The 23,972-nt window shown below is 38.4% G+C and overlaps 1 protein-coding gene and 2 long non-coding RNA genes across 4 annotated transcripts in view; 1 reads left to right on the forward strand and 2 right to left on the reverse strand.

Annotated features, from left to right (window-relative positions):
* Positions 1-8,549, forward strand: part of LOC119085129 (prolow-density lipoprotein receptor-related protein 1) — a 47,075-nt gene extending 38,526 nt beyond the window's left edge. For both annotated transcript variants that reach the window (XM_037195401.1, XM_037195399.1), the window contains exons 26-37: positions 22-122; positions 194-457; positions 517-1,007; positions 1,071-1,226; positions 1,295-1,932; positions 2,002-2,398; positions 2,466-2,639; positions 2,708-3,672; positions 3,732-3,922; positions 3,984-4,133; positions 4,204-4,324; positions 6,560-8,549. In XM_037195401.1, coding sequence (XP_037051296.1) covers positions 22-122; positions 194-457; positions 517-1,007; positions 1,071-1,226; positions 1,295-1,932; positions 2,002-2,398; positions 2,466-2,639; positions 2,708-3,672; positions 3,732-3,922; positions 3,984-4,133; positions 4,204-4,324; positions 6,560-6,715 — 3,804 coding nt within the window. In that variant the 3' untranslated portion in view covers positions 6,716-8,549. The remainder of the gene's footprint in view (positions 1-21; positions 123-193; positions 458-516; positions 1,008-1,070; positions 1,227-1,294; positions 1,933-2,001; positions 2,399-2,465; positions 2,640-2,707; positions 3,673-3,731; positions 3,923-3,983; positions 4,134-4,203; positions 4,325-6,559) is intronic.
* Positions 8,550-11,607: 3,058 nt separating this feature from the next.
* Positions 11,608-13,219, reverse strand: LOC119085131. Its single transcript, XR_005089234.1, has 3 exons — positions 12,905-13,219; positions 12,665-12,839; positions 11,608-12,258 (listed from the first exon to the last, which is right to left on the reverse strand). It is a non-coding gene; the product is annotated as an uncharacterized LOC119085131 (long non-coding RNA).
* A 4,620-nt stretch (positions 13,220-17,839) lies between these two features.
* Positions 17,840-19,410, reverse strand: LOC119085133. Its single transcript, XR_005089236.1, has 3 exons — positions 19,099-19,410; positions 18,859-19,033; positions 17,840-18,483 (listed from the first exon to the last, which is right to left on the reverse strand). It is a non-coding gene; the product is annotated as an uncharacterized LOC119085133 (long non-coding RNA).
* Between the last annotated feature and the right edge of the window lie 4,562 nt (positions 19,411-23,972).

The following is a 23,972-nucleotide window of genomic DNA, read 5'->3' on the forward strand; positions in this document are numbered from 1 at the left end:
TTTCCTTTGTTCGACAAACAGGGTTCTGACGATTGTGGCGATGGATCCGACGAGCCAAGCTCATGCCGAACATTTGTCTGTCATCCGGGTCAATACCAATGCACTAACAGCAAATGTATTAGGTGAACGTCTTCACTTCCCTATTCCATCGGTTCAATGGTTCTAATTTTCAACAATTTGTTTGATGTTTCAGTCCCAATTTGATTTGTGACGGTAACGACAATTGTGGCGATCGCAGCGACGAAATCGATTGCGAGAAATTCGTGTGCCTGGACTCACAGTTCAAATGCAGTGCATCGAGCAATCAAAGTGCCCATTGCATTGATGATTGGAAACGCTGTAATGGAAGAGCCGACTGTCCGAATGGAGACGATGAAATGAACTGTGAACAGAGAACGTGTCCTCCACAAAAATTCCGTTGCGGAAACGGAAAATGTATCACCAAAGTCTGGGTGTGGTAGGTTCTCCTTTTGTGATGCTATTTTCCAAATTTGTACTTTGAACGTTCTCCTGTAGTGATGAGGACAGGGACTGCGATGATGGAAGCGACGAGATGAATTGCGATAAGAGAAACTGTACAAAGAAGGAGTTCCAGTGCAAATCGGGACGTTGTATTCCGATGTCATGGGTTTGTGATGGTGAAGACGATTGCCCGGGTAAAGAGGATGAATCCGATACGTGTCGTTCACTGGACGGTGACAATAAGTGTCCGCCATCGTACTTCAAATGTGCCAGTGGACAGTGTATACCGGGTCGATGGGAATGTGATTACGATCATGATTGTACGGATAAAACGGATGAGCATGACAAGTGTATCATGCGGAATTGTTCGATGTCAGAGTTTCGGTGTGGAGATGGTCGTTGCATTCCAGGTGTGCAACAGTGTGATGGAGAGTACAATTGTCTCGATATGAGCGACGAATTGCCGTGCACGGAAAAGAATTGTTCGGCCAGTGAGTTTAAATGTCCCAATCACAACTTGTGCATCAACCGGAAATTTATTTGCGGTAAGGAAACTGAAATTTTCTCGGTTGAGACGCCGACACCACAATGCCCATTTCGTTTTACAGACGGAGATGACGACTGTGCAGATGGTGCGGATGAAAGGAATTGTACTTGCGGCAGCGATCATTACCAATGTGCAAATGGTCGGTGCATTTTGAATCGATGGCGATGTGACGGATGGAACGACTGCGTTGACTTTTCCGACGAAACTGTGGAACTCTGTAAGTACTTATGACTGTCACAATTTTCCTCCCCGTCTAAGACAATCGTTCTCATCCGTTCATCATAGGCTCCACTATGTCGTGCGGCATTCATGCATTCCGATGCAAGAACAAACGCTGCGTACCAAAATCGTCAATTTGTAACGGTGTAAATGATTGCGGTGATGGTAGTGACGAGGCATCCTGTTCGAAAAATGTCAACAAATGCAATCCAAATTCGGAATTCCAATGTGAACGGGACATGTTTTGCATATCGAAACAGTTCAGGTGTGACGGCGAACCGACCTGTTCGGATGATTCCGATGAAATAAATTGTCCAGCGCCGTGCGGTTTCGGCACATGCAGCCAGATCTGCATTGAGAAGAAATCGAAACATCACAATTGCATCTGCGCCAACGGATTCGTGAAGTCCTCGTACAAAAACAATAGTTGCGAGGCAACGGGTCGTGAGGTGGTGCTGCTAATTTCGTCCGAATCGGAAATTCGTTTCATGCTGCCGCAGAAGCATCATGGCTCCTTGATCTATGGCTTTGTGCCGATATCCAGTCTGAAAATCGATGTGTTCGACATGTTCATTGACAAGAAGAGCGTGGTCCTGTTTTGGATCGACTCGCACAACCATAACGTTCAGAAGCTGACCATGAAAACGTTCAGTCTGAAGTCTAAGCGAACGCTTCGAACGACAGAACATGAATCCGAAGTCATAGTAAGTTTGCCGAAATGATTTTTGTAGCTTCAGTCGCTCTAAATGTCTCATTTCCATGAACACTCCTAGATCCGCCATGTATCCGAACCTCGTGGCCTGGCAGTAGATTGGGTAACTCAACGACTGTATCTTATGAACGTTGGGGAAGGAACAATCGTTTCCACCAATTTCGACGGCAAGGATGTTGTGACTATCACAACAACGGGACAACGACCATTGGATGTTGTGGTTGATCCCAGATCGAAAGTGGTTATATGGTCGACGCTCGAAGAGGGAATTTTATCGGCTTCACTCGATGGTTCCAACAAGCAAGCTTTGGTCCAGGGAGGTGTTGAGTGGCCAACTAGTTTGACAATCGATTATCCCGCGCAAAGACTTTACTGGGTCGATCAGCGTAAGTGGACGGTTGAAACCTGTCTGCTCAACGGAAAGGATCGACACATTATCAAGAAGTTCAAGAATGCCAGTGCGTATCCATTTTGAGTCGGTTGACTCGGTTCGTTTGTCTCTCTAATCCAACCTATCGTTTTCAGCTATGAGTCCGCATAACATCGATGTCTTCGAAGACTATTTGTACATCACGCTATACAACCAGTCAATCGTCAAAATACACAAGTTCGGTATTGATGATGGAACCATCCTACTGGAAACCTTCCATCGATCGTCGGACATCATGATCATGCATCCATCGAAACAGGATTCGAACAGTAAACCAATTCTTATCGCTGACATTGTAGGCCACCATGACCTAACAATCCATTCCATTCGTTTTCAGTTTCAAATCCATGCCAACTCAATCCGTGTCACATGGACAGCATTTGCCTATTGTCGTCGAGCGATCCCAGCGGCAGAGTGTGTAAATGTGCTGACGGTATGGTTATCGTACGCGACGACAAATTGGGCATCACATGCAAAACGAAATCCAACGTTCCAGACATGTGCACACTGAAATGTAACCGCGGCACATGCAAATTCGTCAACAACCGGCAGAAATGTTTCTGTCCCAAAGACTACGAGGGAGACTATTGCGAAAAGTATCGTTGCTCGGGTTATTGCCGGAATAAGGGAGTCTGTTACGTGGACACATTGAAAACGGTTGGTGAGGATCAACTACCGCCGTTGAAATGTCGTTGTCTTCCACAGTGGACGGGAGATAAGTGCGAGATTCAAGCGTCCATTTGTAAAGAGCATTGTCACAACGGAGCCACATGCAAAGTGAATTCGCACGGGGATGAAAGTTGCATCTGTTCGGCCGGCTTCAAGGGAAGATATTGTGAGATGTGCGACGATTTAGAGTGCAGTAACGGCGGATTGTGCAAGAAAAAGTTCGGTGAAAGTCGCTGCGATTGTCCGGACGCATACACCGGTCGTCGATGTGAGGACAGCATATGTGCCGGCTACTGCAATGGAAACGGTAATTGCACCATACGTTTCGGCACACCGCAGTGCGATTGTATCAGCGGTTTTTGGGGCAACCAATGCCAGTCTGATTCGTGTACTGAATTTTGCGAAAATGGTGGAGTGTGTGTGACGGAAGGCGGCCGAAAGAAATGTCAATGCACGAACAACTACATAGGTGACAGGTGCCAGCACTACAGATGTACAGAAGATGAATGTGACAGACTGAAGTTACCGCATCCATGCGCCCCGATTAAGTGTGAAAATGGAGGCGAATGTAATGTGATCAGCAACAAGTTTCACTGCAATTGCACATCCTCCTACACTGGAACATATTGTCAGGTATGTCTGGTATACTGTTCGGCTTTAATTAACTAGCAAACTGACCGAATTGATTACAGGATTACATCCAGCCGAACAACCTGTGCGTCGATTATTGTAAAAACGATGGAATTTGTAGGATGGACGACTCATTTTCATCGCCAACATGTACATGTGTAGGCGACTGGATCGGGCCGACGTGCGAAAGTCCACCGGCCTGCATCGACAGTTGTGGTGAATGTCGTCGGGACAGTTCGTTAAACGAATGCTTGTAAGGCAGCCCCGTTTATTGGTTACACAATAGATCCTTTACCCAAACATTCGCTTTTCAGATGTGATAATGGCATGGTGAGTCCGTGCAATCGCGAACCATTGGAAAGTGTCGGTCCGTCGGATAGTGGTACGATTAACATACTCCTTGTGATAATGATGTTACTAGTGGCTTTAATAGTGGTTTTCGGCGGAGCTATTTACTATTTAAGGTGAATGTCGAAACGTCGAAAAATTGATTGAAATCTGTTGTTCGCTAACGATCGACTAATGAAATTACAGAAAACGTCGCATTGGTCAACCCTTTTCGCACGCTCGACTAACCGACAACGTAGAAATTACGAACCCTATGTACCTTGGAGAAGCCGACGAAGCGCCTTCATTTATTCAGGAGGAAGACAAGGTAACACAACTTTTGCGACAATAGTCAGTAGTGCAGTTTGTTTGCCATGAAAAGCTGTGGAACCGTAATTTTTTACGGAAAATTGTTTTTCCAGAAGGAAAACCTTTAAAGTCAAATATCTCTGAACCTAAGATATCCTTTTTATCGGTTGCGGAGGAACGTTTTATTGGTTTTGTCCATTCTGAAGTCGGTGTGAGGGTTGTCCCAAAAAGTGTCCCGGAAAATTCATAAATTTTTGAAGCCTGTTTCCCTGGCCATTTCCAATCTATTTTTCGTAGATGATGTGGCATTCGAACGCCACATTCAAGTAGCTTTCGATTTCTTCCAGCCAGCGTTGATCCATGCTCAAGAGCCTGAGATATGACCTGCGAAAGTCATGTATGTCCTAAAACGGATTTTTTCAGTTTTTTCTAGATCAATAAACGGTACGTAGCGATAACGTGGGATACCAGTTCTAGTGTTTCTCGCGCAGGCATTTCATCACCAATTACTCTTGTAGAAAGTTCAATTTTTTGACGTTAATGATGGTTTTCGCTATGAAAATTACAGTTTACTTTTACGAAAGCTTTTTCTTTGGGAAGTCACCATTTTATTGGTCCCGTTCCTCGATGAAATTTTTTTTGTGACTGCTTAAGGCGTAACTCATTGAAAATAATAGCGAATCCTGACGTTCATGTCTACTACTCCCTTCTTCTAGACTCTAGACATTTCATACGATTTTGCCCATTTGTTCGACCTAAAGTCCGAAGTCACCAGAGGTCATTTCCTTAAAAAAACGTCGTTCCTGGCTCCATCCCTGTTTTTTTCTTTCGCACTGACCTTTACCATAAACAGAATTTCAACCAAGTGGAACCAAAGAATATCGTCCGACTCCACCAATAAAACGTTCTTCCATAAAATATCGGTAATCACGTGTGGAAATTCACGCCATCCGCGGTATCCTGGATACCGGGAAGTTTTCAGAAAAATTCTTTGAGGGATTCTTTTGAAAAGCCGTCTACCAAAATCGGACCCATGTCGCCTGGGATTGATATATACATGGTTTGAAAGGTCTTTGCCAGTAGACCTCAAAACAGGCCTCACACGGTCTCTAGCCACACCTGGTTGCTGGTTGAACATCTCCGAAGTTGGTAAAAAGGGTGATTTTTATCCGAATTTTTTGGCCGTTATAAACGATCGTCCCGGGCGAGAGTGGGCTCGTTGGAAAGCTGAGTTCAAGTAGTTTCGGGTCATGCCTAGTTTAATTTAATTCATTGATATATGTTTGCAAAAATCTGCAAGAAAAATTTTCAAAATCTGTGTGAACTTTAGACAGGTCTGGGCTGGTACTGATGACGCTTAATGGGAACCTAACATGCTACTCGTAACATACATTGTCTAAGCTTTCCATTGATACCCCATTTGCAGTGCTGGTGATTGCCGACATAACAGAATTTTATGGTAGTCCACCCGCTACTCGCAAAACTCGCCAGCAATCACCAGCACTGCAAATGAGGTATCAACGGAAAGCTTAGACAATGTATGTTACGACTAGCATCTTAGGTTCAAATTAAGCGTCATCAGTACCAGCCCAGACCTGTCTAAAGTTCACACAGATTTTGAAAATTTTTCTTGCAGATTTTTGCAAACATATATCAATGAATTAAATTAAACTAGGCATGTCCCGAAACTACTTGAACTCAGCTTTCCAACGAGCCCACTCTCGCCCGGGACGATCGTTTATAACGGCCAAAAAATTCGGATAAAAATCACCCTTTTTACCAACTTCGGAGATGTTCAACCAGCAACCAGGTGTGGCTAGAGACCGTGTGAGGCCTGTTTTGAGGTCTACTGGCAAAGACCTTTCAAACCATGTATATATCAATCGCAGGCGAAATGGGTCCGATTTTGGTAGACGGCTTTTCAAAAGAATCCCTCTTTAGATACCGGGAAATCGAGAAAAACCGGGAAAAATATGTGGCGAAAAATCAAATTTACGATATTAGATAGCGGGAAATTTGACTCGGATACCGAGAAGAAAACAAAATTTCCACACGCGTCGGTAATTAGCCATACTTTCCAGAACAGCAGACATTTTTCGCAGAGCTATTTTTCGACTTTGAAGGTTTTCCGGCTGGAAAAACAATTTTCCGTAAAAAAATTTTTGTTCCACAAATTGTCTTGGCAAACCCCACACAACAACCAGGACTACCAGTTCAATTCAACAATTTTTTTTGTTCATTTCAATCCACACAGAGTCACTTCGCCAATCCTGTATACGAGTCAATGTATGCTGGTTCATCGGAACCGGTACTGGCATGCGGTAGCAATAGTGGATGCATCGGACCCGATGAGAAAAAGGGTTTGCTGCAGCACAATCAAGATGAATCGAACGTGCAAGATCTGCTTTGATTGCGACAGAATTTGTGGTGAAGAAGGCAGCTGTTTGCAGGGTAAATTTTTGTTTGAATTTTTGTTTTGTTTATTTTTTAGACAGTAAACGGAACAAATGTGTGGGCAATTCAGCTCTCTATAGGGTTATCTTATTTTTAGTTGAATTAACGGTGATTTTTGTATAGAAAAGCAAGGCAAACAAGTTCAAACCAAATTTTTGTGTTATTTAATAGTTAAGCGGTAGGAGATTGATCAAAACTACTAGTAAATAGTAAGCATACGATAGAGTTGTAAATACTTTTGTTAGGTTGATACATTTTCCGTTTGGATTTTTTTTCTTTTCTTTTAAACTTTGCTTTCATGCAGCAAAATGTAAACTTCCTAACGGTTAGTCATTAGTTCGTTGTGTTAATTTAGTGGTGTATTATATTCCTTATACGATTGATTAAGTCTACAATGAGATTATTATTCGTTTAGTCATTTTACGTCACAGCGGGAAGGAAGTTTGTTTTTTGGCATTATGTTAGGTTCCTCGTTCGAGTCCAAGCATATTCATCTCTCAAAATTTGAGGATTTTTTTTGTTTAGTTTTTAATGTTCTTCGGCATGTCAAGCGATATTTGAATTTCTGTAAAACTTGGACAAGAGATTCCGCTCGTTGACCATTTTCCAATGATTTTTCCCCGTAGTGTGAACAGTCTTTCCGTAATTTTGTAACAACGGTTAAGGACGTATACGATATCTTCATTTGCCCCATATCTCCTGGACTATACCTGTCCAATGAACCCACACATGTGTGCTTATTGTTTGTAGCGGCCGTAAATGATGGACAAAAAATATCCTTTTTTCGGCCTTCGAACCTTCACCACTGTCAATGTAAAGCTTGCACAAAGTTTGTGTAATTCTGATAAGAGAAGGATGAAAAATTATTGTCCACCGTCTCTATCGGCTTGCTTGACAGCCTGTCACACAGTCTGAACGTCAGTTAAAGTCACAACTCGAAGCCTATACGAAGGCCCTGACAGTAGAAGCCGTATAGCGAGCTTTCATTGTGCTACGATGATTGCAGAGAAAGCAAAATATCAAAATATTTCTGCTACATGAGTATGACGAATACAGTTTTGATTGAAATTCCTGTCGGTACCTAACTACCTGACAAGTCAAATTATCTAGTTTTCAGCTTGTCTGGAATTTATGATTAATTTGTAATGTCATCGAGTCATCGGTTCATGTAGCCCGTCATTTTGATACCAATTTGGTTTCAGAGTGATATCTTACCAAACGGAAGACTCGCTGCTTCTAGCGCTCAAAAACGAAAAAATTGGAACAAACATTGGTCCCATTAGGTTCAGTAACAATATTTTCTCGAAATCGTTGTTTTCAAAATTTATGAATCGAATCGGCACGTTTTTCTCGATTCTGTTGCTATTTTCAAATTCTAAAGCGAAATCGGTTGTCCGTTGCTTTCCTTTAACTGAGAACATCTGAAGATCGATTTCGCAAATTTTTTGGGGCATGAATATGACTTACTTGTACAACAGCTGGAATTACATTTTAGTCACACAAAAATAACTTCCTCCACGTTACGTTTTAACAATTTACGTGCCAAGTGTATTGGAAAGAAAATTTAATGAAGAGAAGATCTATGCAGCCATCACCGAATTAAACGTACATACTCGATACAATGCAGCTTTTAACATAAAACATAGAATAATAGAGAAAGTGCTATACGTCTCAGCAAATGGCCATATTTTTAATAAAACAAACGAACAAACAAGAGAAAAGTAAAGAAAAGCACAAAATATTACTCAACGAATAAATAAGTTGAAAGGTGGCGCCATCCCAACGGACAGTGGAAAATGGAAACTAATTTGAGTACAGTGAACGACATCTCAAATGTCTCACTGTCAAATTTTTCTGAGAATTTTATTGTGTCATTGCAAATTCACAATGACATTCTCTGAAAAAAATGACAGTGAGACATTTGAGATGTCGTTCACTGTAGTGAATTGAACCTGTAAATGTCATTAAAAAAATTTACCGATTGAATTCCCTAATTTTGAGTCCTGGAAAGTTGGTCATATTTATCAAAATTAAATTGGGTAACCTTTGCCAAAGTATCACAATACCGTTAATGGTACTAATGTTGTCAGATGTATAAAATAGAATTTGATTTTGACAGATCAAAAACTCTTATCACTATCCTTGATGCTTTACCCTGCGCTGTTTATTTACATCCAAAACGTAATTCAAATTCTCAAACGTTCAGATTGTCAGTCTAGAAAATATCCCAAAAATCAATTTGAATGTCTTTCAAAACCTTACAGACAGCGGGCAGAAATGGAAAGTTACTAACAATCGGTGTAAACTTGACGTTCTTCCCGCCATTTCTGAACCACTTCCCCCATTTTAATTCAGAGAGTTTGAATCCTTATTATCGGTGACAGTTTCAATGCTCGCATCTTTTCTGATTTGCCTGGCTGCCCGACAGAATAATAACTCAGGAAATCCTCTGTCACCGAAAAAAATCCTTTGAAGATTTAAAGAAAATCCTTAAAAGTTCCTGTGAATCCTGATAAATCCAGGAGAAACGGCAGAGAAAATCCTCTAAAAATCATTAAAAAATCGTCGAAGAATTTTCCTATTGAAAATTCTTTGTCAACTGGGAAAGGGGATTGAACTATAACTTGGATTTGACTTCATTCGAACGTGTCACGTCGGGTTGTAGAATATTTGAAATTTGAAAAACAATTTTTCGAGTATCCAGTCTAGCTCAGGGCATTGAACGACTAATATTACCGAAAAGCGAAAAACTTATCTCATCAGGTTCAGTTGACCTAAACCACGCTTCATCTGGCGACACTATTTTAACGGCAAATTTGAATTATAATTTATGATTTTGTCACTAGGTGGCGCCACAAATTTATCTGGAAATTTGAATTTTGGCGGGAAATTTGTTTTTGAAATTTATGATTTTTGATGGACTGTGTGTTTACTTTCAAAATGATCGGCTCAACATTATTACGTCAATAAACCAAACATGTATATGTTCGTTGAGTAATATTCGAGGCTTTCCTCCCACAATATGAGTAACCTAATCTCCGCATCAAAAATTATGCTCAACTGTTTAGAAATGCCAATGATGTTCAATTTTTCATATTTTTTGAAAATTATTTTAATTTTTGACATTGATAGTCGAACAATGCGAATGCAGCTAGTAAATTATTGTAAGCTTTGAATTAGTTTATTTCAGTTGTTCATCGAATACACAACATTTTGTATAACGCATAGCCTCAGGTAAAACATTTAATATCTATTTACGATGTCAGGGCAATGCATCGATTTATCAGTAAAATGCTGAAATTATGTAATGCAACACACGTGAAAATTACCAAAACTTGTACATTTATATTATATAACACGCGATAAAATTGTATATCCATCCAATCGATAAAGAAAGGTTTTTTTTTGTAACAAAATGAGACACAACATTTAATTATTTAAGGATTTTTAAGTCAATTTTTATATGCAAAATTAAATGTAAAATTAAATTTAAAAAAAACGAAGGAAAATGAAACGAAGGTGTTTCCAATTTGGTGATGGTCATGATGTTTCCGTAGTCTTCAGCCCATTCTATGACAGAACAGACTGAGCTTTACATCAGGTCCAATTTTGAGGAAAATAATTTCCAAAATTTCTAAACAACATTAGGTTCCCAGGAATATGTCCTGGTTCGTATCGCTTCCTTATTCAACGAAAAAATTGCTTTCTAGCCGGAAAATTTTTCATAATGAACCGTTAACCTTCCCCATTGAAAAATCTATTGAACGGCATATGACAAAGTTTTTCAGCGGAAGCTATGGAGTGTGATTGTGGAACTTGGATATCCCAAAGAACTCTTCGATTCAGCTAAAATGACTTTGTCAGATGTGAGGGCAAGGGTCAGAGTTCGAAACTGTCGACAGTTGTATTTACCTTGGGTCGCAATTCAACAGTGATAATAACATCGGAGAGAAAATACGTGAAAGAGTAATGATTGACAACAGGAGTCAATGTTTCATTGAATTCTCAATTAAATATATTTGATCATATACGTCAATGTGATATTGGCAATAACGACTGTCTAATTTAGATTTTATTCTCAATAAATATCTCCGTTTGAGTGGACGTGTTTAAATCAGTGGAATTTAGTATCGTTGCCACCGGAAGAGATATCATTTCGAATCACCACTGCTAACAGTTCCTACAGTCTTCAAAAATTCTTTCGATCAAAAACACTGAACCGCAACCTTAAGTGTCAACTGTACAGATCACTGATACGACCAGTTTTAACATATAGATCGGAAGTTTGATGCATGACAGAACGAGAAGAACAGACGCGTCTGGTGGTTGAAAGCAAAAATTATTCGCTCAATATTTGGTGGAGTAACAGAAAAAAGCAATTGGCGAAGACGATTCAAGCATGAGCTACACCAGCTTTACGAGAAGCCAGATATAGTCAAATTCATCAAACTTAACGAAGGTGGCTTGGAACGTACGCAGAATGGACGAGGAGCGTGTTAAATGCAAACTCTGATGGTAATCGCGAACCAGGTAGACCAAAAACCAGATGCGGTCGAGTCGTATCTCTCAGTACTAAGAGTGAGTGATTAGCGAATGTTGGCGCGGAATAGGTCCGATTGGAGAAGTATGCTGGAGGAAAATACATTGTTCATGTTTGTGAATCTGGAGCTGTAGGTAAAAGTTTAGTGTTTGACATGACACCCAATGCACTTACCTATCAGACAAATGTTGACGTCGCTGAATTGTGAGTAGCAGGTAAAGCTAACTAACTGAACAATATGCCACCTCGAATGTTAGCCAAGATTGGGATAAGGAACAAAGGGGTAAAAAAGAACAAACAAATTCGTGAGATTCATTTTAATGATTCGATTCGTTACTGTTTTGCACACGTAAAAATTGTCACTTTCGTATCCAAGCTGTTGACTTTTCCGATTTCTCTCAAACGGAGAACAGCATGAACGAACAGCGTAGATACGAAAATGACATTTATTTACGTATTTCTATTCAAAATTATAAATAACTCGATTTCTTGTGAATGAATTTACGCCACCGAGTGATAAATGCTTTTTAGGCACTAGTTGTGTAGAAGTGTGTCGAGCCCATAGGCCAAATAAATACACATAGCGTGTGCCAAAAAAGAATTTCTCACCGAGTTGCTCACAATGTACAAAGGCAGCAGAAGTGTCACTTTCGTGAGCAGTCTTTTTTTAAGCTTATTTTAAACAAAAATTCAGTTTTTTCACAGAGTTTGAGTATTTTCAAATGAAAAATCACGCCGTAAGGGCGCTTCAGAATTGAGTAATTCCGTCGATGTGTTTGTTAAGTCCTTGCCATTTTGAATTTTCAGCGTCGTCGTCAATTTGTTAAATTTTCAATGGAATTGCAACGTATAACGTACATCAATGTCAGTTTTTAGTAAGTTCTTTCGTTCTTTCAAAATTTGAAATTGCTTGTAAATGATGATCAACGAAACTGTTCCAAAGAGATAGTAAGCCACACCTTGATATGGAAGAAAATTTGAAATGATTTATTTGGAGAACATCGAACGGAAATGTTGGATTTCATAGGGGTAAACCATTATGCTGCGTAAAGTTCGTATGTAAAGTGAGTCAGCTTAATAACGTTGAATAGGTAATTTACTCTTATTCACGGACTGTACAATTTGGAAGGTTAATGAATGAAAACTTGCGTTTTGAAAATGTCTAATGTCATCGTAGTAAATTCACGAAAACATGCACATGATGTACATGATGGCGGTTTTCACAGAAGCAATGTAAACTAGTGCGCACCATCATCTTGATTATTTACAGACAAAATTCAAAGTCATTTACATGTTTTACTTACGAATGAGGATACACAACACACGAACATATTGGTTTACCCCTAATGTGATACAATTACTTACAGGTGCAGACATAAAGTTTACGAAGAGTGTTCATCAATTCAGGAGAAGAGTCCCCTCTCAAATCAGTGTGTATATATGGAGCCAGTATAAATGTAGTAATAAGGAATATGGTGTTAAGTAAAAAATGTGAGAGGCACACCCACACTATGTACGATAACACGCAATTCGGATTCCTCTATGTTGTGATCGAATGAGGCTTATAAAACAACATTTATATGTTATTCTGTTTACAACTTATACCTTCTTGATTCCAATTAATAATGTTGTACTGAAAGCCCAACCACACACTGCGTCGAAAAGGAATACAGTCATTGCGAATATGTGATATACAACATTCCACTCATTGCCCGCATTGACAATTGCGCCAATATTTAAGAAACCAACAATAAGGAAATAAATGCAAACAAAAATGTGTATAACACCAATAGCAATCGATCCGCCCTCCAGCTTCGTGTACTTTTCCCGGCAACACATTGTCGCGTCTAATTGTTGTAAACTAATATGAAACAGCGCTCCAGCATTAACACTTCACTATACAATGACATGACAAGTCCACAATGTAGTGTATTGACACTGGGTTTTGTGGCGTGAGCCGGGTAGGAAGAGCAGTTGTGCAATAATTTCAAACATGAAAAGCTCAACTGAAATTGCAACTTTTATTTTGAGTTTTTTGAGAGAAAATTACCAAATTTTATTTCTGATGTTAAAATAATATCAACTTAAAGTAAGCCCATCAGCTGGGTGGGTCAGATTCGTTGACTGGAAATTTTTCAATAGATTTTTGAATTAAAAAAAGTTGTATTGGACACTGTGCAGAAAAAGTAAGAGTCGAAACACTCTCTTTACTCTACTCTATTTTCTAACTAACTCAAATTTTTTTAAAGTTCCAATTCTCTGTCGAGAAACGGGAATTAAGTTCCCAAAAATAGGCCCTGGCTCGTATCGCTTCACTATTCAACAAAACTCTCGCTTTCTAGCCGGAACATTTTTCATAATGAATCGTTGCACCTTTCCCATTAGAAAAAATAATTTTTTCCAGTTCCTAAAATGTCGGTTCACCCATTGAGAACTGAAACAATTTTCAAATGTTTAGTCATCTCAGAAAATGCACATAAGCTGACACCCATGGGTCAGATACTTGGAGTATGTCTTAGAAACAACTGACGAATAAAAAAGGAAAAGTGAATACAGACGATCGAAAAATTAAGCTTTCGGAGCAAATCTATTAAATTCAAACGCAGCAATATGCAAAATTTTGATGATTGGCGGATTTGAGGCACAACCCAAGGCTGCAGGGACTAAACTAAGGAACATCGCAGGTGGGAATTTTCCCACCTGCGCCCCTCTAATTCCCACATGCGAATCCAGATCTGCCCACAAGAAAAATTACAATTACCTGACTTGAAATAGTCAAATGAATGTAATTTTAATACAAATTTTGCCTGCGGCGCATTGAACCTAGTTGGAAAATGACAATGGCATTGCCGATATCAGTTTTTTTAAATCTTTTATAATCATTTAGATAGAGATACAGATACAGAATCAAAGTATTTCACATTTGTAGCTTTCACTTTCCTAAAAACTAAAAAGAATGGAAAGAAAATATGGTTGCCATGTAAAAAGTGACACTAAAGGAACTAAATCATTCGAAAGGTCTTGGCCTAGAACTACTTTCAGTGGAGTGGCGTATGAAAAAAATGGAGTTTTTAACAAAAATGTAAATTTTGTTTCTCATTTATTTTTCTCTGGTAAAAATCGTAAAAATCGGTAGAAATTCTCAAAAAATGTATGTATGGAGGGTAAACATCCGAGATTTTTTCAGATTTTTTGGACCCCTATTTAACGATGAAAAAATTCAATTATTTTTTCCATATGCTAGACAAAAGTGCTACTACCGTTTTTGGTCACTTGATTTGTCTTCATGGAATGTGCCTACATTATGTAATTTACTCAGATTTTTTTTTTTTAAATTGCGGAACACACCCTCATTTAACGATGAATATTTGAAAAAATATTTTTAGCTCTAAGTAAAAATTCTGCAAAAATCACAGAACGTTACTTGAGAATTTTTTCAGAATTTTCAGTTACATCTATCGAGAGATATAAATTATAGACAAAACTCACCCTCATACCCAAAAACTCACCACTATTGTGATTTTTAGAGCTGATATTCTACCAAAAACACCTTTTAGTCCAGTAAACCGATAATTTTCTGCAATTTTTTGGAATTTGTTTTTTAGTTCATATTGTGGACGCATTTTCCACAGGTAAAAAGCCCTAACATGACCGAAAAATTGAATTCCAGAAAATTGCAGATTATTATCAGGTATGATCGGCAACTTGACTAGACTTTACATTTTGACATTTTAAATGATTTTTTGGATGAAAGACCCTAGACTTACGGTCAGGGGAATAATTCCCTTTAAATCGTAATAGTACATTTCGTACCTAGGACCTAGGTCTTTTTTAGCGTGTGAGAAGTTTCCAGACAGAGCCGAAGGTGAAGACGAAGTCGCACGTTTAGGGTCCTAGGTATCAAAAATATATTTACGTCAACGTCCTGAACGCATGATATTATTTTTGGATAAAATTTTTTACTTTGGCGCCCAAGATTTTGTGTTTAGGCGCCCCTTCGAAAAGTTTCCCACCTGCACAGAAATCCTTATTTTAGTCCCTGCAAGGCTGTAGACTTTGAGAAGATCATGAAGACCGCCATTTTATTAGATACGCGGGAACGGACCACTTCTGATGATTTTACATGTAAAAAATTTCACCACATCATCAAGACGACGAGAATCATCAGAATAGCTGAATTTTTGTATGAAATCGGCCATTTCATCATCAACTGTGGTGTGTAACCCGCGTAACTGTATCTGCGTGACCTCCCCAAAGTATACAGCCTTGGCACAACCAACACGGACTTGGACTATCGAAAATATCTCCTATGACAATCGACAGTGAAGAACAGTGTGACGGCGTTGTTTCCGTAGCTTAATGCCAATAATAATAGTATTCACATTTGCGATGGTGTACTTGTATGAATCAAGTGATTTATAGTTACAATCTAATCACAACTTGATAGGACCTAAGTTACTCGATATAGTCAAATAGACGAAGATACTCGGATACAGTCGAATAGTCGAACAACCAAGATTTAAGAAACCAAGGATGAAGAAATAAATGCCAACAAAAATATGTCAAAAAGCAACAGCAATCGATCCGACTGGCTACACATTCTCGCGTCCACTTTCAGCGAGAAATTCCTCAATTTATCTGATTTTCACTATCAATTTATTGTAAATTAATATAAAATTGTATTTTCTTGTCAATTGACGTATTTGCTATGGTCCATAGCGAGGTCCTTAGATTTCAAAGAAAGAATTCGATGTGTTGATCCGAATATGCTTTCTGAAAGACATTCGTCGATTCAAGGTAAACCAAAGCACCTGGCAGGGTAATAGAGGTTTTACCAAGTCAAATAGAGTAAAAAATTACCATCAGCAGCCTTAATGGTAATTTCGCAATGACATTATGAAAACAAGGGGCTAAATTGCAGTTTAGTGGAACAACTCCGATTTGGTCGAAAGTGGTGGGGATCGACGCGGGGAGGTTCACTGATGACGAAAAACCACTTTTTGGGGCGCGGAAGCCCCTCCCTGAGTCACCAGGGCCCTCCGAAGTTTCCTTTTTTTATTGAATTTTCGGTATTTTTTTTTTGAGAATCGACAACCTGATAACGGAATAAGAAAATTTGGGGCGCGAAAGCCCCTTACTTAGCCACCAGGGCCCTCCTTAGTCGGTACAACTAAAAATAAAACTTCATTTTCCTTGTACAAAATGACGACTTCTAAAAATTAAACTTCATTGTACGAAATAAAGACGACAACACTGTCCGTAGTAAAAAACTTCATTTTCCTTGTACGAAATGACGAAGACTACAAACACGTAAGGAACTAAACAAAAACTTCTTTTTACTGGTTAGGAACTCGCTTTCCAAACTTTCGAATGTTGCCGTTCAGGAACATTATTAACTTACGGGCCCTGCTGGCTTAGTAAGGGGCTTCCGCGCTTCAAAAAGTGGTTTTTCGTCATCAGGTGACCTACCGTTGTCGATTCCATAAAAAAAATACCGAAAATTCAATAAAAAAAAGGAAACTTTGGAGGGCCCTGGTGACTCAGGGAGGGGCTTCCGCGCCCTAAAAAGTGGTTTTTCGTCATCAGGGAACCTCCCCGCGTCGATCCCCACCACTTTCGACCAAATCGGAGTTGTTCCACTAAACTGCAATTTTGCCAAACAAGGTATGGAAATATTCGCATACTTCGACTAAAGTTCTACTTTATTTCTTTATACAACCCTACTGGATGCTTTGGGTAAGCTCAATTGTCCACTAAACGTTTAGTGTAAAAATGTGGAGTAGACGTATATGCAATGCACAACACTTGAAAGTCCATGCGATTGAAGTATAGCGTGGAATCCAGTCAAATCAATTTTGTGTTGGCACTTAGCAAACATTTTTTTCCTGACAAAAGTACACATCCCAAAAGCATTATCACATGTTGTTTGAAGTTGTCTCACCATGGTTATTTAATATTAACCGTTCTATCAAAAAGGTGCCAGGGAATTCAGTCATTATAATGCTATTTTCGGACTCGGCTTCGCCTCGATAGGACAAGCTTACGACTAGTCCTAAAAAGTTCCATTTTTCATCACTCGTAATAAAATATCTAATCCGAATGTCGAGCTGTGGTAGAGCTGCCGGTAAAAGTGCTTGACAGACAATGTATACTTACCAATCGTCTGAATTGCGTCTGAACGTCGCTGAATTGTTAGTAGCAGGTAAAGCTAACTCACTTAACGATATACCCTCTCGAACGTTAGCCAAGATTCGGATAAGCGATAAACTGGTACGTGATTGCATAGAGTTAGACTACCTAGAGGAATTATGACCCGAAATTCATTGAAAAATTGTATTACACACACCACTTACACGAAAACGTCAATTTTGCTTTGCTTTTGACATTATGAGTCCCTTTATTTTTGACATTAGGAGTCCCGTGCACTGTCTGTACACGGAGCTGTCACACACACATTCAAATATATGATTTTTCATTTTAATTTGTCAGTTTGTTCTATTGAGAGGGGCCCTTCCGTGATTGTAAAAACAAACAGATTCGTGAGATTCAGTTTAATGATTCGATTCGTTACTGTTTTGCACAAGTAAAAAATTCCACTTTCGTATCCAAGCGGTTCTTCTTGACGTCTCCAATTTCTCTCAAACGGAGAACAGCGTGGATACGAAAGTGGCATTTCCTTGCGTATTTCTATTCAAAATTACAAATAATTCGATTTCTTGTGAATGAATTTACGCCACCGAGTGATAAATGCTTTTTAGGCACTAGTTGTGTAGAAGTGTGTCGAGGCCATAGGCCAAGTTTGTCAATACACATCGCGTGTGCCGAAAACGAATTTCTCAGCGAGTTGCTCACAACGTACGAAGGCAGCAGAAGTTTCACTTTTCGTAAGCAGTCTTTTCTTTAAAGCTTATTTTAGTCACAGATTTTGAGTATTTTCAAATGAAAAATCACGCCGTAAGGGCGCTTCAGAATTTAAATTTTGAGTAATTCAGTCGATGCGTTTGTTAAGTCCTTGCCATTTTGAATTTTCAGCGTCGTCGTCAATTTGTTAAATTTTCAATGGAATTGCAACGTATAACGTACATCAATGTCAGTTTTTAGTAAGTTCTTTCGTTCTTTCAAAATTTGAAATTGCTTGTAAATGATGATCAACGAAACTGTTCCAAAGAGATAGTAAGCCACACCTTGATATGGAAGAAAATTTGATTTGATTTAGTTGTAGAACATCCAATGGAAATGTTGGATTTAATAGGGGCAAACCATTATGCCGCGTAAAGTTTGTATGTAAAGTGATTAAACTCAATAACGTGAAAAAAATTGGATTGTAAACGTTGAATAGGTAATTTCCTCTTTTTAACGTACTGTACAATTTGGAAGTTTAATGAATGGAAACTGGCGTTTTGAAAATGTCTAATGTCATCGTAATAGCGGTTTTCACATAAGCTTTTCACACAATGTAAAATAGTGCGCGTACCATCATCTTGAATATTTACATATGAGGATACACACGAACTGTACAAACCATATTGGTTTACCCCTAATGTGATACAATTACTCACAGGTGTAGACATAAAGTTTACGAAAAATATTCATATGCTCAGGAGAAGGCTCCCCTCTCAAATCAGTGTATATATATGGAGCCAGTATAAATGTAATAATAAGGAATATGGTGTTAAGTAAAAAATGTGAGAGGCACACCCACACTATGTACGATAACACGCAATTTGGATTCCTCTATGTTGTGATCGAATGAGACTTATAAAACAACATTTATATGTTATTCTGTTTACAACTTATACCTTCTTGATTCCAATTAATAATGTTGTACTGAAAGCCCAACCACAAAATGCCTCGAAAAGGAGTACAGTCATTGCGAATATGTGATACACAGTATTCCACTCATTGCCCGCATGGTCAATTAAGCCAATATTGTAGAAACCAATAGGGAGGAAATAAATGCAAACAAAAATGTGTATAACACCAATAGCAATCGATCCGCCCTCCAGCTTCGTGTACTTTTCCCGGCAACACATTGTCGCGTCTATTTGTTGTAAACTAATATGAAACAGCGCTCCGGCATTTACACTCCACTATACAATGACATGACAAGCATCTAGCATGAAGTGTGACACCTGTTGACACTGAGTTTTGTGGCGTGAGCCGGTAAGGAAGAGCAGTTGTGCAATAATTTCAAACATGAAAAGCTCAACTGAAATTGCAACTTTTATTTTGAGTTTTTTGAGAGAAAATTACCAAATTTTATTTCACTTGTTAAAATAATATCAACTTAAAGTAAGCCCATCAGCTGGGTGGGTCAGATCCGTTGACTGGAAATTTTTCAATAAAATGAGAGCAAAATAAAATGATCGAGTCTGGTTTTTGACAATTGAATTTCAATTGTCAAAAACCAGAGTAGATCATTTTATTTTGCTTTTACCTTAGATTTTTGAATTAAAAAAATATATTGGACCGTGCAGGGGCAAACACACAAACACATAAAAGTAAGAGTAGCAACTCTCGTTACTCCTCCCCATTTTTCGAATAAGGCTCTTATAAAAAAAATAAAAGTAACATGAAATTTAATAGACAGAAGAGACAGAAGAAGATCCATTTCTCGACAGAATTAAGTTCTCAAAAAAGGGCTCGTGCTCGTATCGCCTGACTATTCAACGAACAACTAGCTTGTGGCAGATTAAAGTTCTCGTAGGTTTGTCCGTGAGCATCTGCCACTTTGCGACGCAGAATTTTTGTGGTAAATTTTTTGTTGAAAATTTTTAGTCAAAATTCTGTTCAAATTTTTTCTGAAAAAATTGATTGTCGAATGGTTTGGAAAACTAGGCCAGCTAATTTCAATTAATTGGCTGTAAAATTCAATTTTGCGTACCGACGCTGACAGCGTCACCTCTAGCGATATCACTTGTTTTAGAAGTTATCAAGTTATCACACATAGGGCTAGGGAAAAATCTCCGAGTGTATTATCGTCGGGGACGATAATATCGTTTTTGAAACGATAATATCGTCGCTGTGGCGATATTATCGTTTTCTGTAACAATATTATCGTCCGAGCAACGATAATATCGTATTAGACGACAATAATATCGTTTTCCGGACAATAATATCGTTTTCTGTAACAATATTATCGTCCGTGCAACGATATTATCGTCCGACCGACGATATTATCGTATTTGACGACAATAATATCGTTTTCCGGACGATAATATCGTTTTCTGTAACAATATTATCGTCCGTGCAACGATATTATCGCTCATGAAACGATATTATCGTCCGAGCGACGATAATATCGTATTAGACGACAATAATATCGTTTTCCGCACGATAATATCCTTTTCTGCAACAATATTATCGTCCCTGCAACGATATTATCGTCGATTGAAACGATGTTATTGTTCTTGCGACGATATTATCGTTTCTGCAGTGATAATATCACCCGTGAAACGATATTATCATACAGGAAACGATATTATCATTTCTGATATGATATTATCACCAGTGAAACAATATTATCGTCCGAGCGACGATAATATCGTATTATACGACAATAATATCGTTTTCCGGACGATAATATCGTTTTCTGTAACAATATTATCGTCCGTGCAACGATATTATCGCCCATGAAACGATATTATCGTCGATTGAAACGATATTATTGTTTTTGCGACGATAGTATCGTTTGATGCAACAATATTATCGTTTCTGCAGTGATAATATCACCTGTGAAACGATATTATCGTCCTTGAAGCAATATTATCGCCGATTGAAACGATATTATTGTTTTTGCGACGATAATATCGTTTTATGCAACGATATTATCGTTTCTGCAGTGATAATATCACCCGTGAAACGATATTATCGCCGATTGAAACGATATTATTGTTTTTGATACGATATTATCGTATCAGACGACAATAATATCGTTTTCCGGACGATAATATCGTTTTCTGTAACAATATTATCGTCCGTGCAACGATATTATCGCCCATGAAACGATATTATCGTCGATTGAAACGATATTATTGTTTTTGCGACGATAGTATCGTTTGATGCAACAATATTATCGTTTCTGCAGTGATAATATCACCTGTGAAACGATATTATCGTCCTTGAAGCAATATTATCGCCGATTGAAACGATATTATTGTTTTTGCGACGATAATATCGTTTTATGCAACGATATTATCGTTTCTGCAGTGATAATATCACCCGTGAAACGATATTATCGCCGATTGAACCGATATTATTGTTTTTGATACGATATTATCGTATCAGACGACAATAATATCGTTTTCCGGACGATAATATCGTTTTCTGAAACAATAATATCGTCCTAGCAACGATATTATCGTCCATGAAACGATATTATCGCCGCTGCAACGATAATACACTCGGAGATTTTTGCCGTCACCCACACATATAGACTGTAGACTGCTCCAACTTTGCTCTGAAAGAGTTTTTGCCGCGATATCAGTCGCTTTAGAAGCTAAGTTTGAAAGTGGGTTTTGACCCTGCTTGCGGTCCAAATAGATTTTGGTTAAAAAAATTGTTGATGAAAAAAATTGTCACGAAAAAAAATTGTCTATATAGCTACATACTGACTATATATAGGTTCAGATAGCTATATACTAACAATATATAGAACCATATAGCTATATACTAACTATATACAGGTTCATATAGCTATATACTAACTAAATATAGCTATATCCTACACATATATATATTTAAAAATCTCTCGGGAACACAAATTTACTTGCATAGCTCGTAGGTTATGAAAACTGTGCGAAAAAAAATAAATTTCCGATTCGACAGGCTGTTTTTCAGAATAACGTCTCAAAGCTTTGATGAAAATATGACGATTTGATCGTACCCCTCAGTTGACGATAAAACGATTTTCTTGTAATGTGATTTAGAATGTGACTCAATCGATAGCACAGTATTGAACATACAAACTCATACAAAAATTAAACATACCAGACTGTCGTATGACTTTCTCGCATCTCCGGGAACGTTTCGTGCATTGCGTCGAAGAAGATTGTTCGATCGACATTTCATGTTGTGGCTCGAGAACAGATGCCTGCGTTCGGTCGAGAACAGATGCTTTCGCTTGGTCGAAGGAGATGCCCGTAAAGTCCATAACAGATTCATGCACGAATGATTCGACGGCCCCTTCTGGTGAGTTGAGCAAAGAAGCGTCGACTTCAACTTCAACATTTAGCACATTGGTCAGTTCGCTCTCCATCACAAACTCATTTATAGGGTCTACGTCGAGAGATGTGCTGCATGGTACGACGAAAGATGCGGTGGATGTCATATTGATAATAGATGTAACGGATGGCGAGTCGATAGTTGTACTGGATGGCACCGAGAATCGTGAAGTGTCGTTTCCAATTGTTGTCTCCGAATGTTCGATGATCCGCTTTTCGACGTCCAACGACTGTTCTTGTCAAAAGTCCTCCGATTCTGTTAAATAAATGTCCTCGAATTGGAGTAACTTAATCCACGTTGCTTCCTGATCGGTGTCGTCCAAATCAACAATGGAGCCAATGTTTAACGATAGATTCTTTGCCATTTCGAGTGACTGCTGACTGCAATGATATTTGCTTTGATTATTTCATCACAATAATCACAATAATGTATGAACAATAAACTCACGTTTAATTAAACCAATTGAATATTGTTTATTGTGAAATGCGGCACGCGTCTCAAATTAAAATTTTTGAATCATGACACAAATCTACGGTTACTTAGTTATGTTCACGATTTCATGTACGCATCAATCGCACTCTTCAACTGGAATATTTCACAATAGTATGCATACGAGAGAATGTTGCAGTGACAACACTATACTTCGGTGGTTGTGTGGTTTTTCTGGGCGATTGACCGAGCAAAAAAACTGCAACCGCAAACTGTTAATTGATTTACCAATAATTTGTGTCCAAAATACGGTAAGGTTAGTAAGATACAGACTCTTTTCGCTAGAGATACGGGCAACATCAACAATTTGTTGTGGAAACAGTACACTTAGCAAAATATACTGACGATTTTTTTTTTGACGATTTTCGCTCAAGATACGGACATTATTGTAATTTGTAGTCAATATACGGTACGTTGCTCGAGTATGAAGTATGATCGAGATACGGTACGATTAGTATGATAATGACACTTTTTGATGTTTTGCTCATACTTTAGCATCGAAGATATGGGAATTTCTAAAGAGATGCCAATATAATCTGCTGGCTTTCAGTTTGAATTGTTGACCACAAATCGCTGGTCTCCAATTCTGCTACTGAAAAGATGTATATGTTGGCTCATGTTAGAACTATACTAGATATCAGTATGAATTGTTGACCACAAATCGCTGGTCTCCAATTCTGTCGCTGAATATATATATACGTTAATTGAAGAAATTGAATTTGAATTGTTCACGATCAAGAAAAAATCGATATTACATTAGAAACTCTCACCTATAATTTTAATATACGTCAATATAGTTATATAGGTACTACATATACATTATTATGTCAAATACTAACTATATATAGGTATATGTACTAACTATACAAATGGCCGTTATATAAACTCCAAAAGTGACCAATTTGACGGCTGCCCAACCTATAACCTGAAAGTGACCAAATTTTGACGGCTGCCCAACCTA

The sequence above is a fragment of the Bradysia coprophila genome, unplaced genomic scaffold (assembly GCF_014529535.1).
Source record: "Bradysia coprophila strain Holo2 unplaced genomic scaffold, BU_Bcop_v1 contig_94, whole genome shotgun sequence".
Classification (NCBI taxonomy): domain Eukaryota; kingdom Metazoa; phylum Arthropoda; class Insecta; order Diptera; family Sciaridae; genus Bradysia; species Bradysia coprophila.